The 18,317-nt window shown below is 45.8% G+C and overlaps 1 protein-coding gene across 1 annotated transcript in view; it reads right to left on the reverse strand.

The window, feature by feature from the left end:
* Positions 1-5,319: 5,319 nt before the first annotated feature.
* Positions 5,320-18,317, reverse strand: part of LOC147427912 (uncharacterized) — a 65,743-nt gene continuing 52,745 nt past the window's right edge. The window contains exon 7 of the mRNA XM_086496470.1: positions 5,320-7,061. Coding sequence (XP_086352596.1) covers positions 6,363-7,061 — 699 coding nt within the window. The 3' untranslated portion in view covers positions 5,320-6,362. The remainder of the gene's footprint in view (positions 7,062-18,317) is intronic.

Genomic DNA, 18,317 nt, shown 5'->3' on the forward strand with positions numbered 1-18,317 from the left:
CCCAGACTTTTAGGAGTATAGGAGCAAGCACTTCCTTGAAGGTCTGGTAGAATTCTGTCAGGAGTCCATCAAGGCTAGGAGTCTTCTTCGGCTTTAAGGACTCAATTGCTTTTTTGATTTCCCAAATTGTGATCCCTGAATCTAGTTGGACTGCTAAGTGTGAGGGGATCACTTGGTTCCTACAATGTCTGATTTGGTCTCGGGCCAAGATTACCTCCTCATTCAACGTTTCCTTAGGACTGAAAAGCAAGGAGAAATTGCTCCCTTACAATATCCAGATTCTCACATTCATTACTGGCCTTGCCATTCGGTCCCCCTAACAAAGGGATGGCCTTTCTACTATGCTTCTTTCTGAGGATTTGAAACATTTCTTTAGTAGGTTTGTCTACTTTGCCTGACCCCCAATCCCTAAAGAAAACTGCAGCATGTTTGAGGGTGAGGTCCTCCTCAAACCGAAGTTGGTGCCTTATGGTGGCAATCTTGTCCTGCGTATCAGTGTTAAGGCTTTTGCTACACTCCAACTCAGACAGTTCACTATAAATTTGATCTTTGCGCTTCCTCCTTATTTCTGTGACTTTCTTTCTGAACATTATCATATTTTTGTGAGTGTTTTCTATAGCTACTATCCATGCCTTAGATGGAGTGAAACCCTTTGAAAAAGCCTGTACCCAAATTGCCTTTATGCTAGTCTGTACTTATGCCAATTGAAACAGAGAGGAGTCCGTGTGAAACCAGTGGTTCATTATTTTCTTGCATTTGTCATCTAGGGTAATCACTAGAGGATAGTGATCCGAGGTCCAAGAAGTGATCCTAGGTTTGGCCTTGATTCTGTTGAAGCTTCTGGCCAAGGCAGTGCTTAGGTAGCATCTGTCTAGCCTTGCTTTTCTAGCATTAGGACCGCTTGAGTAATTCTGCCAAGTGAACTCCCCAGGAGAGCCGACATCCCAAAGGTCGAAGTGCTCGTTTAATTGATTCCATTCATGTCGCTCTGCTCCATTGATCACATTACCTCGGTGAAGAAAACGGTCTTCTATGTTCTCTACCATATTGAAGTCCTCTATGAGAATGGTGGGCTCATTTAGGGTTGTAAGTTGCTACCATAGTTGAATTCTGTCTCTGACAGAACCACCTGCATAGACAGACAATATCATGCATTGAAACGGGGACTCAACATCCACTCCTACCCAATAGGTACCTCCACTTGATTTGGTTGCATTTACTTTCCATGAAAGAGGTATGCCAATGGCAGTGCCTCCCGATCCCTTATCATGTGAGGAGCATGGCCATATGTGTTCTTTGGAGATGACGTTCAGCCTTTGGGAGAGCTTGTCTCCATCAGTTTTTATCTCTTGTAGCCCAATGACGTCCAGAGGGAAGTTTTTGAGCCATCCTCTGACTTTCTTTGCTTTGAGAAGGTCTGAAAGACCCTTGATATTCCAAGAGATTACTTTCATCTAGGAATGTGTTTCTCCTTGCGGTTCTTAGTCTGGGCTCGAGGAGAGGGTTGCGAACTAAGTTGTGCCCCCTCTTATTGTCCTTCTGCACTTCCATTGGAGATGACCCTACCTCAGCGTTGACCTTCTGGATAGGAGCTACGTTCTCTTTGTTGGGGTCGTTACTTGAAGTTGCCCTGTTATGGTTTGGGTCCATCCCCTGGTCCACTTGGTTTACTTGTCTTTCCAATCTAGCATCCGCATCTTCTTCTTCCTCCTCTGAGTCAAGTTCGATGGATTCTGCCACATCAAATTCTTCCCACTCTGGCAGGGCAGCCGCGCAGGGCGAATCTGTTGGGACCCCGCATTTTGCTCTTGTCTGATCGAGTTTTGTTGGCCGATACTTTCTCTGGCTTGGGGGGAGGGGGTGATGGGGCATTCGGGGGTGTAGGAGGGGTGTTTTTATTCTGATTAACGTTCGTGGGGGCTTGGTCTGCATTAGGGTTTTTCTTTGGACATTCCCTAACGAAGTGTCCTTTCACTCCGCAGTGAAAACAAGCATTAGGCAGGTATTTGTAGCTTAAGGGTTGCTCAAAGCACTCTCCGTCGTCCAATGCAATAAGCATCGATTGAGGGAGGTCGACTGAGATGTCCATCTCAATGAGAGCTTGTGGGTGCCATGCAGGGATGTAGTCCCCTCTAGGTCTGCCTCCTAGTACTTTGCCTAACTGAGCTCCTATCACTCTGAGGTGCTTGTGATAGTGAAGGGGGAGGTTTGGGAACTCGACCCAGACAGGGAAGTGATTGAGTGAGTCGCTTTCCGCTTTATAGTCCTTGTTCCATTTGAACAGGCAGAGGGCGGTTGCTCTTAGTAACCATTGCCCAGTGCTTAGCACTCGGAATGCCATATCCGTCGTCTTAAACACGACGACATAGTGGTTTCTGGGTAAAGCTTGTATGGTCTCCACTTCAGCCCCTATAGCCCCCCATTGGTTTCGAATCCATCCACGTAGGACGTCTGCAGGTGAACGAGGACCGGCAAGAAGTCCTATCAAGGCCCTGTTCTCCATATCACTTTGGGTTTTCCTAACCTGAACAACAGGTAGTAAGACATAGGGCTTACCGGTTCCATGTGATTGATCGCCTCCTGCAGGAGTCTGATTGCCTCCTCCTTGTTGAGTGCACGCGGCATGGCCATGGGAGGCTGGAGCGGCAGGGCCCTCAAAAGAATCCGCAGGTCCACTTACAGGAGAAGAAGCCGAAATCATGGCGCAATAGCCTAGCAACCTCGAGCTTCTCTGCATTCCCGAGCAGCGGGCTATGGTGGTCTATGCCGTTTAGCAGCGCTGCGGCTAGGGGGTTGTGCGGGACGAATGAGCTTGGGTCGAAGTCAGTGAGGCCACCGCCATGTAGTGTCGGACAGTTATTTTGCACGAGTGCATGATGGGGGAGTGTGCCAGTAGCCCAAATATTGTGGGGTCTTGCGCCAGAGGTTTGATGTGGTGAGATGATGGGAGAAGTCATCCTGCATGGAGCGTGAAGAGAGCCACCGCCGTGACAGAGGCTATGACAGGCTAGGGTTCCATCGCTAGGGTTTTTCTGCTTTGAGAGCTTTTTAGAATGAACGTTGAGATAATGTTTGTGTGCTTACTTGATTTGAACGAGCTTTGTCGGTTTTTCTAATATATTCATGCATATTTACCTAAAAAAAAGGAGTGAGACTTTAAATGAAGGGGCTAAAAAATTTGTATGCCTTTCTTCTCCTCCACTACATATGCCGAAAAATTTCAAATCGATCACACTAAAATCACAAACGAGCTTGGCAAGACTGGCCTCTAAGATGGCAAAGAGTCTAGATAGTGTTGAGGAATTAGAAATTTAAACGAACAAGAGCAAGAGCATGGCAAATGTGTGCATCACAAGAAGATTTTGGAAATTTTCTCATGTAGAAAAACGAAGTCTTTATAGTGTTTTTCATACAATGCCTAACATCATGAGCTTTTGCTCGAGAGGCACCGCATACCTAGCTAGGTATGATTGGGGGCAGGGGGACCATCGGCCCCCCCACCGGGCTAGCAATGCATAACATCATGAGCTTCTGCTCGAGAGGCACCGCATACCTAGCTAGGTACGATTGGAGGCAGGGAGCCGCCGGCATACGGTGCCTCCCTCACAGAAGCTCACGATGTTGAGGTGAGTCGCAACGTAGGAATTATTGTGAGAATTTGTCCAAAACTTCTTGTGGCATAAGGACTAGGCCAATTGGGCAATGATGAAAAGGTGTTTGTGGGGGGTGAGCCCGGGTGACTCTGAGGCCCGCCGACAAGCCCGCCTTCGGAGGGGGCTTTTCGGGAAATGGCTAGCAACTATGGACACAGCGCGTGCCCTATATTGACGGGACCCTCCCAGGCTACGTACTTGAGCTTCCTCCCTCACGCCAAGTGAGCAGTCAACATTTGCTGCTTTTGCTCTTATCCATCCATAGCCTAGGGTGTGGACCTCCAGGCTCCTTCCTTGCCTGACGCGCGTCACTCAGGAGTTCGTTACGATTTCCTTCTCTTTGTCTAGCCACTTTATTACTCTCATTTACATTTCAACCGCTTGTAATAGTCGCTTTTTTCTTTGGGCCTACCTACTGACATCAAATTCTTCCAAAAAAGACAAGATTCTTCAGCATATGCCTGATGGACACACACACACACAAAACCTGCCTTTACTTATCATTTAAGAGCTAAAATTCAAAACTGTCGCCAAATAGGACGGTCGCCTTGAAGAAAATTTGAACGGTTTTAGCTTAAAAACCCCAAATTTATTAAATTTCAACCCATCCCTTTTTCTCATTGGGTTTGGATCTACATAAGCAGTCCTTAGTAAAGGGTTGGATTTTGGGTGCATCTCTCACAAAAAAGCCTATGAAATTCTTCTCAAAAGCCTTATGTAGGCCATAGTGAATTTTCACCTTGTTTTGGTGGGCATTGGCTTGCCTTAGTAAAGCATGGACCTCTGCGAAGCGATTGTGGACCGTTAGATAAAGCTTGTGGATTAGTGCCACATGGCAAGGTAAGGATGGCAAGCATCACCTTCCTCCCTCTTGTAAGAGGGTCATTAACTGAGCATGGTCCTTATATTTTAACCTCATCTTAGTGCACTATGGAACTCTTGGGAGAAATTGTGAACTATTGGATTAAGCTTGTTGATTAGTACCACAGGGCAACGTTAATATTGGCCCAAAAAATCCTATTTGTCATTCAATACTTAGTATGAGTAGGGGGTTCACATTGTATGTAATGGCTGCTTTGGCTTTTTGCAAATCAAGGTTGCAGAAGAAGACCGTTTTGCCAAGCATCCTGTAATATATTCTAGGGAGATAATACAGCTCCAAGAAGCTTTCAATATGGTCAAGGCCAAACATGATACTAGCTAGGCTTTCTAGCAAGCGACTTCTTGGTCGCCCACATGGTCATATGCTCAAATTCGCATCAGTTTCATACTTAAACATTATATAGAACCATAAAGACCACTAGTAAATAGAAAATTTAAAATATCGGTTCCATCATCAAAATCACCATCACAATGCTACTATCTTCGGCAATCTCATCATGGTATCAACACTAAAAGATGTTGATCCCATCATCAATGTTAATATCTTCAACAATATCATCGGTTGTATCAACATTGGTATATAGAAGATTATTAGGACCACAATCCATTGCTTTGTGCAAAAATCATAGATACAGATCAGTCTCGTGCTTTTATAAAAGACGCCAACTTCACCTCGACAACCATATTTAACAAAGAAGCCACTATTGAGGCTTGAAGTATACTCTTAACAACAAGAGGCCACTATTGAGGCTTGAAGTATGCTCTTCACAACAAGATAACCAAATACTTCGAAAAGAAAGTAAATAGATTGCATTGACAAATGAAACCAAGTGTTGACGAAGTAAAATGAAGTAGTGAGAACCAAGTCATATAGTGGAGTTAACTAGTCATCAGCTTGTGATGACGCTTTAGAAAATCCCTCAAAATATTTCAAGGGACAAATTCACAAAGAAAGGAATTTGGCATCAATCAGCAAATACAAGGGGGAGCACTGCTAGAAGCCCGCATATGGTACCCCCCAGCCCCTAAAAAACATTGTATTACAACATATCTCACAAAACTGACATTTTCCCCTGCTTGATTCTTAGAGAGGAGACTCTGCCATAGCTTACACAGTTTATCAAGCTGACACTTTCCCATGCTTGATTCTTAGCAAGGAGATTCGTGTAGCTTACAAAAGTTTGTTAGCTCTGTATGCCTGGTAACTAAAAGGGTGTAGCAACCAAAGTATTTCTCACTTCGAGAACAAAGACAACAGTCAAGGCAAGTTCTAGTGCCAAAGCACTGAGTACTGAAGGTATGTTCACACATTAGCTACAACAAGCCAACTGTGCTGTCGAGACGACCCATACCTCAACATCCACATGGTCTCAGAGGGCTGATTTCCTCACTTTGACTTGCCCTGAACATCATCTGTTAGGTCGTTGAAAATGCTGCTTGCATCAATGAGCAATGGTACACAAGTGACAACATTTTCTACCAACCGAATTGGTTCATCCAATTTGCATGAACAAAAAAGAACACCTTACCGCTCACATCAGCTCCATTACACCAGCCTGTTCTTCATCTTATAATAGAAGTGGGTGCCATCAAGTCCCTGCATGTCACAGTACCACTTCGAACAATGGTTGAATATGATGAGCTATCAATTTATTCCAAAATCATTTTCCGGCGTGTGTACGCACACTTCTAATGGTGATGATTCGGCAGTCGCTTGCATGCGACACCTTGTTCCAACTCATGGATTGGCCAAGATCGATGAGACGCTCTTTGCTGAGGGGCTGAAAAATAGCCACAATTAGCAAGCTCATTTCATCCATAACATATTCAAGTAGCATCCATTAATCCAACAGGTGTGGCAGGTTTGGCAACATAAATCTGTTTCGACTTCGCAGGCGAGGTGAGCCCTCTGTCCCCTGATGAAACTATGGAGATTGAACGAGATGCCTCCCTCCTATGAATGCTCCCTGTCCATTCACCAACCAAACTACCCCTACCTTGAGCTTGCTCGGAAGCCCTGTTATCTATTAACATAGGAGCGTTTGGATGATGACCCAAACCCGCTTGCTGATCAAGTTCACTGCTTTGAGAATGGGGATTTACAAGCAGGCTGCCTCTCGGATCCTGTGAGCTTAAATAGGGCTCTTCTTTGCTACTTACAGATGCCAAATTAGAAATTACATCCACGCTCTGAGGCTGCTGCAGCCTACCACCAGGAACAGCTACACTTTCTGTAGAATGTCCTCTATTCAACAGAATTTCTACATCACTCTCAACCGGATTGTTGGAAATCGTAGCATATTCAAATCCCAGTTCCCCAGAGAAGGGACCACCAGCAGAGGAGGGAGCATCTCTAGGAATGTGTGAGCCACTTGTTTCTGGTGCTTGTTGGAAATTGCCCATTGCATGCATATACTGTGACGGAAGTCCCAGCTCACCATGCCTAGGTTGCAAGTCGAGACTAGGAGCTAGTCCTGAAAGATGGTAGTTTGAAAAAGGAGAAGCCTGAGGTCTTGTCCATTGTGCCTGCGAGACAAGTAGAGAAGAATTGAGCATGTATCAAACCAACACAAAAGATGTATTTCATGCAACAGTACTGTTGTGGTTAGAGCAGCAACAAGCCAACACAATTGTCATCGTATAGTCATACGGTAAGACGACAATACGGTTACGGACGGAAAAATACAGTGTATAATTGTACCGTATGGATTCACATGGTGTGTTTTTCAACAAAAAAAACTAAAAACCCATCAAAAACATTTGCAAATTACCTCATGAAGTAAGATTACACCTAGAGCTGAGGTTGGGGCCTAAAGATTCATGAAAAATAGCCTAGGTAGTGGCCACTAAGAGCCAAGACTGTCTGTCACCAGCCTTTGCATATGAACCCAACAATCACAGAAAGATTATATATGTTGTCTTTCCGATTGAAAGATTGGACATGTGTTCTTGTGTTTACAGAACCATGATTGATTAGACATACTTCTATCCCTAAGTGGGGAAGGACTATATCCTTTTGCCTTTTTGGAAAGACAGATATAAATGGATACAAGTGTATGGAACAGATGGAATCTACCTTAGGCACGTGCGCAAGCATGCACACACAATAAAACATGCATGATGACTTGCATTGAGTGCTGTTTTGAAGATGTTTGCATTATGTATTCTACTCGAAAAGAGCTTTCTTTGCATTCCCATATTGATGTTCCTGTTATCAGTTTTCCGCTGATTCTAGAATGTTCTAGAAGAGTCTACAAATGTTCTAGAAGATTCTATAGAGTCGAGGGCTAGAAGAATATAAAAGGAGAATTCCAAAAGAAAAACGATTGTCGAGACACTTGTTACATGTGTAAGGACATCTGTCAAAGACAAAAAACAATTCACTTTTTCTTTTTTTTCAAAAGGCAAGACACTTGTGCCTAGACACCTGTGACATGTAAGAACACTTATCAAAGACAATTTATCTTTTTAGACAAGTGGCAAAACACTTGTGCTCGTGCTAACACATAGACTCCTTATTCAAGAGGCAAATTCATCTATAAAAGTAGCCCTTTTCCCTCGTTTTGGAGATCACCTCATTGCTGAAATTACTTTCTAGTTCTGCTCAAGAAGCCTCTCCACCACCACCACCATTGCCCTCTACATGCTACCTCCGAAGCCAAACAAGAGCTCCCTAGAGGACAGAGGCAAAGTCGAGCTTGACAACGAGGGCAAGGTTAATACTCACTCAGTTGTCTTGGCACAATTGAAGTTCTCGAGGGAGAATAAGACCCTTCGTTTGGCTCGGGAATACAAAGCCGAAGGCAAAAGCAGGAACTTACAAGAGGACAAAGGCAAAGGCAAGCTTGATAGAGATAGCGAAGATAAAGATTTGACAAAGGAGATTGGTGTCATGAGACTATGACAAAAACTAACCTTATTTGTTGGTTTCCTTCCCTTGATTTTTACTTAATTTTTGGCACCCTCTTCATGAAATCACAAATGCCCGGACATTGCACGGCCGATGTGAAACGGCCATTGGCCAAGAGTTTCACCCGCAAGGATCAAGGCCAAGCAGCCACGAGATGGTTGGGCCAATCGGCTCTGAAATCTTCCTCGAGCCTCAGCAAGACTTTATAAGTTGGAGGGGTACATGTCAGTTTAGAGCAACCTGTAGGCCAAAACAAACATCCAGAAGGCTCATTCCTAGCAAGGGGTGCCCAAATATGTGAGTGGAGGCTGATTTTCACTTTGTGAGTGGATTTTCACGTTTTGCAGCTCTAATGGAAAGCTTGCCTTCTCCCTTGTCTCATGTAGCACGATGATTTTCTCTTTAGCATCTCTCTCCCCCCTTTGCACATATGGTCATGCCCCACAAGTTAAGCTACTCAGATGACCATGTATAGTTTTGTATAGTTCAGAGGGTCTTATGTCACCAAGAGGTGTATTTTTCCTGTTGCCTTCCGTAAATAAGTACTAGATATTTTTATTTTTACTTGTTTTCCCCGGAACCCTTGAAAAGGTGCAAGTGGACATTGCATGGCCAGTGTGAAACGGCTGCGGCCGAATAGGTTTCTCACAGAGGGAGTCTGGGTCGGTCAGTCTGGGACTGGTCGGGCCAGTTAGCACTGAATTCTGATGAGTATGGAAGCCTGTGTGTGCCAAATGAAATCTGGGCCACTCGGAAAGTCACTTACAACTTTATAAGTCAGTGGGAACTAGAGAATTAACTCAAAAGGGGCAAACTCGACACATGGCGGCTCCAGGCAGTTTTGCTACTTCCAGCTGAAGAGGGGGCGCCCAATTTGAGAGAGGAGGCTGATTTTTTATCATAAGTGAGCTACAGTGTGTGTGTGAGTAGTGGGTGCAGGTCTACAGCTTTAATGGAAAGCTTGCCTTCTCCTTTGTCTCATGTAGCGCGATGATTTGCTCTCGTGCATCTCTCTCTCCCCTTTGGCACATATGGTAATGCCCCACTAGTTGGGCTACTCAGATGAACATGTACAGTTCTGGGGGTTTATGCGCGTTTGCCAAGGCAAGAGCCTTCTGAATAGGAACCGGATTAGCTAATTGCTAATCCCCCACAGGTACGCACAGTCCCATCGCGAAAGATTGCGAGTTCGGAGAGTTTTCTCGCATGAAAACTCGTCCAATTCACAGGGGAACTGTCCCATTGCGTGCGGGAGCCCTTGGGACACGCGTAGGCGTGTTCGCTCCGCTAAAAACGATCCGAAACAGCGAATTACAGCCTGCTGTGTTTTTCTGCAGGTTTAGGGTTTCGCACCTAAACTGCAAGGGAACACCGGGGGAGCCTCGTGAGAGCCTTGGGATGCGTGTACAGGCTTTTGGGCACCCGGCAGTGAAAAACAGGGAATTAGAGCCCGCTGAAATTCTGTGACAGCTCACCAGAAAGCTTCCAGATAGCGAGGGAATCCGTCCTAGACAGGTGCTTTTGACCTACAAGGGTTTTTGCGCCGTTATGCTGCCAAAATCAGGTCGAAAACCTGCGTTTTCAGCCCTCGCCAGGTTTGGACAGCTTTGTGAAAGCTTGTGAGAAGTGGTCGGATCGTCTACCTTAATTTGAATAAAGAAATACCGAAAGGGGCGCCAGTCTTTGGGGCCTACAGGGTGTCGGTCTCGTGTGCGCAGTGACATTCTAGTCGCTAGACGCAACTGTGTTCTCTTCCCTTCTCAGTGCTCTGTGTAAGTTAACAGGTAATTGAAATAGTACCGCCCTCTACGTTGTAGAGGCCGGTTAAATCTTATTCTCGTCTGCCAAGGCAAGAGACTTCTGAACAGGAACAAGATTAGCTAATTGCTATTCCCCTACACGTACGCACAGTTCCGTCGCGACGAATCGCGAAAACGGAGAGTTTTCTCGCGTGAAAACTCGTCCAAATCAAAAAGGAACTGTCCCAATGCGTGCGGGAGCTCTTGAGACATGCGTAGACGTGTTTTCTCCACTCAAAGCGATCCAAAACAGAAAATTACAGCCTGCTGTGTTTATTTGCAGGTTTAGGGTTTCGCACCAAAACTACAAGATAACACCAAGGGAGCCTCGAGGAAGCCTTGGGTGCTTATATAGGACTTTGGGCACCTAACAATGACCAAAACAGGAAATTACAGCATATTGTAATGGACCTACAGCTCACCGGAAAGCTTTTAAAATGCAAGGGATCCGTCCTAGACATGTACTTTTGACTTACAGGAGTTTATGCCGAAATGGGGTCGAAAACCTGCAATTTCAGCCCTTGATAGGTTTAGACAGCTTGATGAGAATTTGGTGTAAGCGTTCGGGTCGTTTGCTTGCAATTGAATAAAGAAATACCAAAAGGGGCGCTAGTCTTTAGGGCCAATACGGTGTCATTGTCTACTTGAGAGCACTCTAACTACCAAGTCATGGATTGTTTTGAAGTGGTGAATTAATTCCGATCGCAAGTTCATTTGTGAACTTTCTTTGTGTCATAAAGTGCAGGGAAATTAGACGACATAGTTCAAGTGAAAGCTAAAGTTTACAGCCCTTTAGGCTACACGCCGGTTTCATGGTTCCATTGCGAACCCCAGGCACTGGATCACTTTTTCCTCAATAAGTGAGCCTTGGTTTGTTTTGGGCAAAGACACAAAGTACAGGTACTTGGAATTCCACTATGGCTGACAAGACGGATGACACCAGAGAAGACGGTTCTTCTTCACACAACAGACAAGCTATTCCTGCAGTGCATGCGGTTGGTGAAAGTTCACGGCCACCATTGCCTGTACCTTTTATTCATGTGAATGTGCCACAAGTTCAGGGATAATGATTGGGCTAGATGAGGACGTGTTCAGGATAGTTGATATATACCTAGATGAATCCAGGATAAGCCCAGATTCACCCTTGAAGGAAAGTGCAAGGTATAGCCCCATGGTAGTCACCCACAAGACAGTATATCCATCAGCTCCATCATGCATAGTATTGACTAAATACCACAACATCCCCACTAACGTCGTCAGTGCCCAATAGTGGGTGTAGAACTAGGTACTAACATATGCTCCCCAACACAACACACAACACACACCACACGCACACACACATGAGCATACATCAACACAAAGTTCAGCGTGCTGAGTTTCTGTCATGACTCCGGAGATCAAGGGCAGACTCAGCCATAATGAAGCCTAGCACTAAAAGAAGCATTAAATCGGAAAAATTAGCACAAAAATGAGGTAGTTGATAGCTGTTGTGAACGTGTTTAGCCGGTTTCATGCGGAATCCCAGGTTTATGGAGTTTCTACAAGTTCCACCAGGTAAGGCAACCTTCTCATCCAATAGAGCCTGTTGAGGCTCATAGACATGTCCCAAATGCGTCCCAGCAAGAAAGAGAGCATTCTCATGTTGTGAAGTCGTAGGAGGCTCCAAGGCAAACCCTTCCTATCCATGAACAGGTGGCTAAGACGCCAATTCCTTAGGCTATACTAGTTCAGCCAGCCACCTTTAAGCGACCAAATTTTGGCCTACCTTCCAAGCTTGAGGGTATGCAAGGCATGATGCCAAACCCCATGTATGGATGTCGGCTTACATCCAGGGTTTCAACGTACTTAGGGCCGGTTTGGGGTGCCACATGGAAATTTTGGTATGGCTGGATTTCCCAATCAACAAACAAATATGGCATCAGGAGGCCAAAATGTTAGTGGCCAAGGAGCTTGAGCGTATGCAAGGCATGATGCCAAACCCCATGTATGGATGTCGGCTTACATTCAAGATTTCAACGTACTTAGGGCCGGTTTGGGGTGCCACATGGAAATTTTGGTATGGCTGGATTTCCCAATCAACAAACAAATATGGCATCAGGAGGCCACAATGTTAGTGTCCAAGGAGTACAGGTGGTTCCAACCAATGTACTCATGTTGCAAACACTTCCTTATGACAATTTGACAATGCTTGACAAGCCGAAACCATACAAAGATAGGTGCAACTGTAAAGTTCGACACTTTCAGTGGTTTTGATGACAAGACAAAGGCCCTTACCTTCCTCCAACAGTTTGATACTGCATATGCAGTGGGGAATTCTACGGAGGCTTTGAAGGTTCAAAAAGCTGCCACTTTCTTAAAAGGAAATGTGCGTCAATGGTGGCCAACTTTGTAAATGCAAGGACAAGCACCGGTCACATGAATTTATTTCAAACAGATTTTCGCATCTACATACATGGCAGTCAAATGAGTTTGAAGTTGATGTTATGACACACTAGCACCAACTCAATGCTTTGTTTTGTTTTAGGAGTCAGGTTGGGCACTCCGAGCCGTTCCCCTCATACACCAAAAAAGTGCACAAGAAGAACGACCGGGACTATGCACCCAGGCTCTTAGGCCAAACGCTTTTGTCACTAGTTTCCTTTGGATTACGTGAGTCTAAAATTATCTACACTCTTAGAGCAGTGCCCTTGAGAGACCCATTTTTCTGACTAGTTATGGGAGTGACAGCGACCAAGTACCTCTGTTCAGAGGCCCAAGTACTAGGGGACTTGCTTCGTTCTTCCCTTTGGAGTTGCCTCCTCCAGGTAACTTATCGCTCACCTCCTTGTAACCCGACGGTTTTCCCCTAGGAAATGCCATACCCGCTTGGAATGGCGTCAGCTCACAGGTGGCATCCACTGAGGTTGGTGGTGTCTCCCTTTGCACCTCCCAACCCCTTTTAGGTGAGGTTGACCCCCCCGAGGGGGTAAGGCACTTGGGTGCTCTTGTAGCTCATTTGGCTTCGCTTGGGGAGAATGACATCATTTCCCTCGAAAGGGATCGGATTCAAAATAAAAGCATAGGAAGGGGGGCATTATCGCCCCATCCGCCTATCTAGAGCACCCAAGTACCGGGGTACAACCTCACCGGGGAACTTCACCACAGACACATGCCCTACGGATCCATTCCTCGAGTGCGGATCACGACGTACCCAGAAGGGCAGCTGCTTCTCGCGAGCCTCCCCACCAAGGAGGATAACGGTCCTTCCTTCAGGGTCCAACGGCAGGTCGATGTCATTGAAGGTCGAGTTGAATTGGTTTAGCCAGCGCCCCCTAGAACAAGACACTAGCAAATGCGAAAGGGAACGATCCTCTAACTGGGAGCACAGCAAGCAAATACTGTGTCCGCGCCTCCAACTATCAGCCAGTTTGAATCCGCCTACTCTTGCAAGAGCCAGCACTCTCTCTTCTTTCCTATTCACGATAGTACTCTTATTGAGCTGCAACAGGTATCCACGTGTTTGTTCAAAGCCGGCTGTCTTATAGGGCTCCAACGCAAGGCACGAATGCCTCTTGTCCCACTTGTCCCATGCGTGGTAGCGACCCGAGCTAAAGTCAGCTGCTGGGATATACTTATTCATCCAATTCTGGGTTCTTGTAATCCAAGTCCACTTCTTGAACGGCTGATTCTTAGGCTTCTTGTTTACCAAGGAGCCTATCCAGGTGGATGAAGCGGTACTTGTCAAAAGCCCTTGCTCGTTGTCCCCCGCAAAAGGTAGGTACGGGTGGGATGATAAACTTGTGGTGGAGAGTTGTCGTCCCTACAGAGGTCGACCTTGCTCCCTTTCCGAGTAACACCAACTCAATGAGGCTAATTGCAAAAGTTTAGAGGAGTACAATCGCAAGTTTTGTAAACCGCTACTTCCAATAACCACCTATAAATTCTTGCCATTGACACAGCAGATAAAAAAGTGATGTTGTGGGCTGCCTAAAGGGCTCAAAAATTACGACACAAAGAGCGAAGTGGCCACCCTTACTCACGTGATAGAGGTAGCCAGCACTAGTAATGCCTTGTTGAAAGGAGAAGGCAATGGATTCAAGGGCAGAGCGAAAGGGGGTCAATCAAAGAAAAAATTCAGCAAAGAAGTCCTTCGCAAAAGCGACTCTTGAAGCTCCCCGGGGGTCACAAAAAACAGAGAAGACTAGTCACTAAAGACTCAGCCGAGACTTCAGAAGGACAGGCCAAGAAACACAGAAAGCCTTTTGTAAGTAAGTCTTTCAAGGAAAAGAAGGCTTCAATGGTTGAGCGTAAATGCTTCATTTGCGAGCAGCCTGGTCACTTAGCCTGGTCACTTTATTGCGGATTGTCCAAAGAAAGTAAAGCCAGCTGACTCAGATGACAAAAGAAGACACGCAAGGAAAGAAGCCCAAACCCACGGCCAGTTTAGTGCCAGATATGGTGGGAGATAGGCCAAACTCTGATGCCAATGAGCTATGCAGATAGTGGGGTAAAGTTAGGGATCAAACAGTGCTTATTTTCTTTAATCCAGGTGCAAAGGCAAACTTCATCTCACAAAAGTTGGCTATCAAGCTGGGCATAAGAGATGAAGAGATGGGGTACACAGCTGAGGCAGGTTTGGCATGTCTTGGCCATTCACAATCTGTAACTCCAATCATTGGCAAGCTCCGTCTACACATCCAGTCTTATGTAGATACAAAAGAGTTTTATATCATGCCTTTAGAGGGATGCGATGTTTTGTTGGGAATTCCATGGTTACTCCGAGTACATGAAGTGTTGGATGCTTTCAACAAAAAGGACACCTTGCAACATAGGAGCAAGACTCAAATCTTGGATGTAAACCTGAAAGGAGAGTCTATCCCTATCGTATAAGCTTCTGTGATTAAAAATCATCTTTCTGCGTGCTTGGATTTTGCATGTGATGTTTCACATAATTGTAAGTCAAATTTATCTTTGTTAGATAAAGAAAGGTCAGCTTTTTAACCAGAGTTCAGTGACTATTTTTTTGATTCATTACCTTCTCAGTTACCACCGAAGAAACCGGAAGATCATGCGATAGATTTGGTGCCAAATTGTAGCCCACCAAATAGGCCTCCATACAACGTTGGTGCAGCCCAACAAAACGGGATTATGAGCCAAGTAGAGGAGCTCTTAGAAAAAGGGTTAATTCAACCTAGTCCTTCACCCTTTTGCTCTCCAGTACTCTTAGTGCAGAAGAAAGATGATATTCTTGATCGCTTAGAGGGTGCGGCAATTTTCAGCTGGCCTACAAAATAGCCAGGGTGTACTGAAGGTGGTGGGAAGACTTGTTGCATAGCCTGTAGGTTGCTTTCCTGCCCATTAGAACCAGCTATAGGCTGCTGAAAAGTGGCTGGCTGAACTGGTAGCTTGAAAGACTGGCATCTCAGCCACATGTTCTTGCACCTTAGGCACAGGTTGGGGAGACTGCATGTTCTCCGTCAAGTGTACAGGTGTTTCCATTGACTCTGCAGTATGAATCACTTGTGCTCGAGCCTTAACAGGCTTTTGAATGTGATCGAGTGACCCAACTTGCTAAGACAGAAGAGAAGGTTGCAGAAAGGCTAAAAACCTCGGGTTCTCCATTACTTGTGTAAACATAGCCACAGCAGTAGCCAGCTGGGTCCTGAATATATCATCATCTGTCTGTGGTGGTCTTGAAGACTCACCCACTTCATGTGTCTGTTGACCCTACGAAGAGGAAACCTCTTCAGTCACATCATATGGTCTGTCAGCCATAATTGCAATTCCCTGTGTCTGGTCTATGATCCCCTGTGTCTTCAAGCTCAACCTGACCAAGGCTCACTTCTATGGGAAAAAGTGATTTAATCCCGTCAATGGAACCATGAAACCGGCCTGTTCAATCTAAAAGGGCGGTAGACTTTAGACTTAAACCTTATTTGCTTTCACCCATTTAATTTGTCGCCCACTTTACCTGTACTTTCGAGACACAACAAAGGGGAAAGGGATACAAGCTGCTAGAATGCACCTGTATGAGAAGACCGACACCAGATTGGCCCCTAACTTAGGCGCCCCTTTCGGTATTTCTTTATTGTTTAAAAGAGGGAATAAACGTTGTGGTTCCCTACAAGCTGCCCCGCACAAGCTTGGCTGAATTTCAACTGTTCCGGCCCGATTTCGGCAGCATAACTGTACTAGGACCCCTTCACAGTCAGTATTCCCACGCATTGAATAACTTTCCCGACGCATACGGGCACTTTGCAAAACCTGCCGAGAATCTGCAGCACGCTGAATTCTCTGTTTTCAGCCCCGAAAATGCGCCAGATCACCTGTACAACGGTCCCCTCACGTCCCCGAACCTCCTGGGGGTATTAGGGTCCGTTTAGGGCCAAAACCCTAAACCTGCAAAAATACACAGCAGGCTGTAATTTACTGTTTCGGGCTCCGTTTCGCGTGCCGGTCGCATCCGTAGCAAGTCCTCGAGCTCCCGCACCTATAGGGCTACTTGCCCTTTGAATCGGACGAGATTTCGGACGTGAAACCTTTCCGAATCACCTGTACCTGCGGGGGATTAGCTGCTAGCTAATCTAGTACCTGTGCAAGAGGCTCTTGCCTCGGCAATCGCACATGAACCCACACGATTGTACATTGGTCAATTGAAAAGCCCACTAGAGGGGCATAACATACTGCCGTAGGGGAGAGAGAGGGCAGTGCGTAGCGTGCAGGGCATCACTCCTGGCACCGCACTGTACATAAGAGGGAAAGGAAGCACTCCATAGCTCTTAACCTGTGACAGGAACTTGCAAAATGAGCCTCCCAGCTATAAATTCAGCGCCACTTCCTGATGCATGAGGAAAGTGCACACAAATGTGCCACTTGGCGCATTTACAAGCTATTTCCCGTTTCGGGGTTGCCGCCTAAAAATCTTCCGACCGGTTGCCCGGTTGACTTCATTGCAGAGTTGTAAAATGTTCCCCTAGTCATACCGGAGGTAATGACGCGGACACATTTTCAGGTCCCGAAATAGCAGTTCCCTAAATTTTAGGAGATGCTGCCATTGTATCTTTCTAGGTGATCTGACCCCCTTTGTACACTGCAGCCACACCCAGAACTGAAATGTAGCTTCTGTAGCAAAGGATTCCACTTTGGCTAGTCAATGACCCCACTTTGGCTAACCATAGTCCTTGTCCAACCTAGTGTTCTCTTGCCCTCAAGTCTAGACTCCCTCTGAACAGTTCCACGCTAGCTATGCAATGCAGGGCAGTTAGATTTCTCGAGGGGTGTTTCCAAAAAGTGAAAGTAAATAAATAATAAGAAAGAAATCAACAAAAAGGATAGATAGTAGTCACACTGGTGACAATCAGTCATCTCGAAACACGTCTCCACAGCTTTCGTGATCAACTTGATCCTGCTAATCCAAGAGCCTGTGAGAATGAGATTGTCCACATAGACAATCACGATCGCAACCAAAGAGCCATAAGAGACAACATAACAGTTGGAATCCGATGAGGTACGCCGTAACCCCAGCTTCACGAGAAACTGATCAAGTGTGAGGTACCACTATCGTCCAGCTTGCTTCAGTCCATACAATGCTTTCCACGACTGATAGACCCAATCCTCCTTGCCTGGTATACGAAACCCGGGAGGTTGCTCCACATAAACTTCTTTATCCAAATCGAAACGCACTTTTGATATCCATCTGGAAGATGACGAGAAGGAGGTAGGAAAGGGATAGGCTTGGATGCTGCCCCCTCTGCAGGTGTGCTGAAGAGCTCCATGAAAGTCACATCACGGCTAATTGTGGTGGTCTTGCGTCAGGATCATAAAGCCGGTATCCGTCAGACTCTCGTGAATAGCCCAAGAAGATGAGCTTCATCGCCTTGAAGTCTAACTTCTGTCGCTTCTCCTTTGGCACATGGACAAAGGCCAGACACCCAAAAACTCGAAAGTATGAGACCGAGGGCTTGCACCTGAAGTAAGCCGGATAAGGAGTCGTGTCCTACAAAGCATGGGTAGGAGAACGGTTCTGAATGTAAACCGTCGTGTTGCACGCCTCTGCCCAGTAAACCCGGGGCAAAGAAGCATGCGCAAGCATCG

This window comes from Adiantum capillus-veneris, chromosome 23 (genome assembly GCF_014529385.1).
Source record: "Adiantum capillus-veneris isolate H3 chromosome 23, ASM1452938v2, whole genome shotgun sequence".
NCBI classification, from domain to species: Eukaryota; Viridiplantae; Streptophyta; class Polypodiopsida; order Polypodiales; family Pteridaceae; genus Adiantum; species Adiantum capillus-veneris.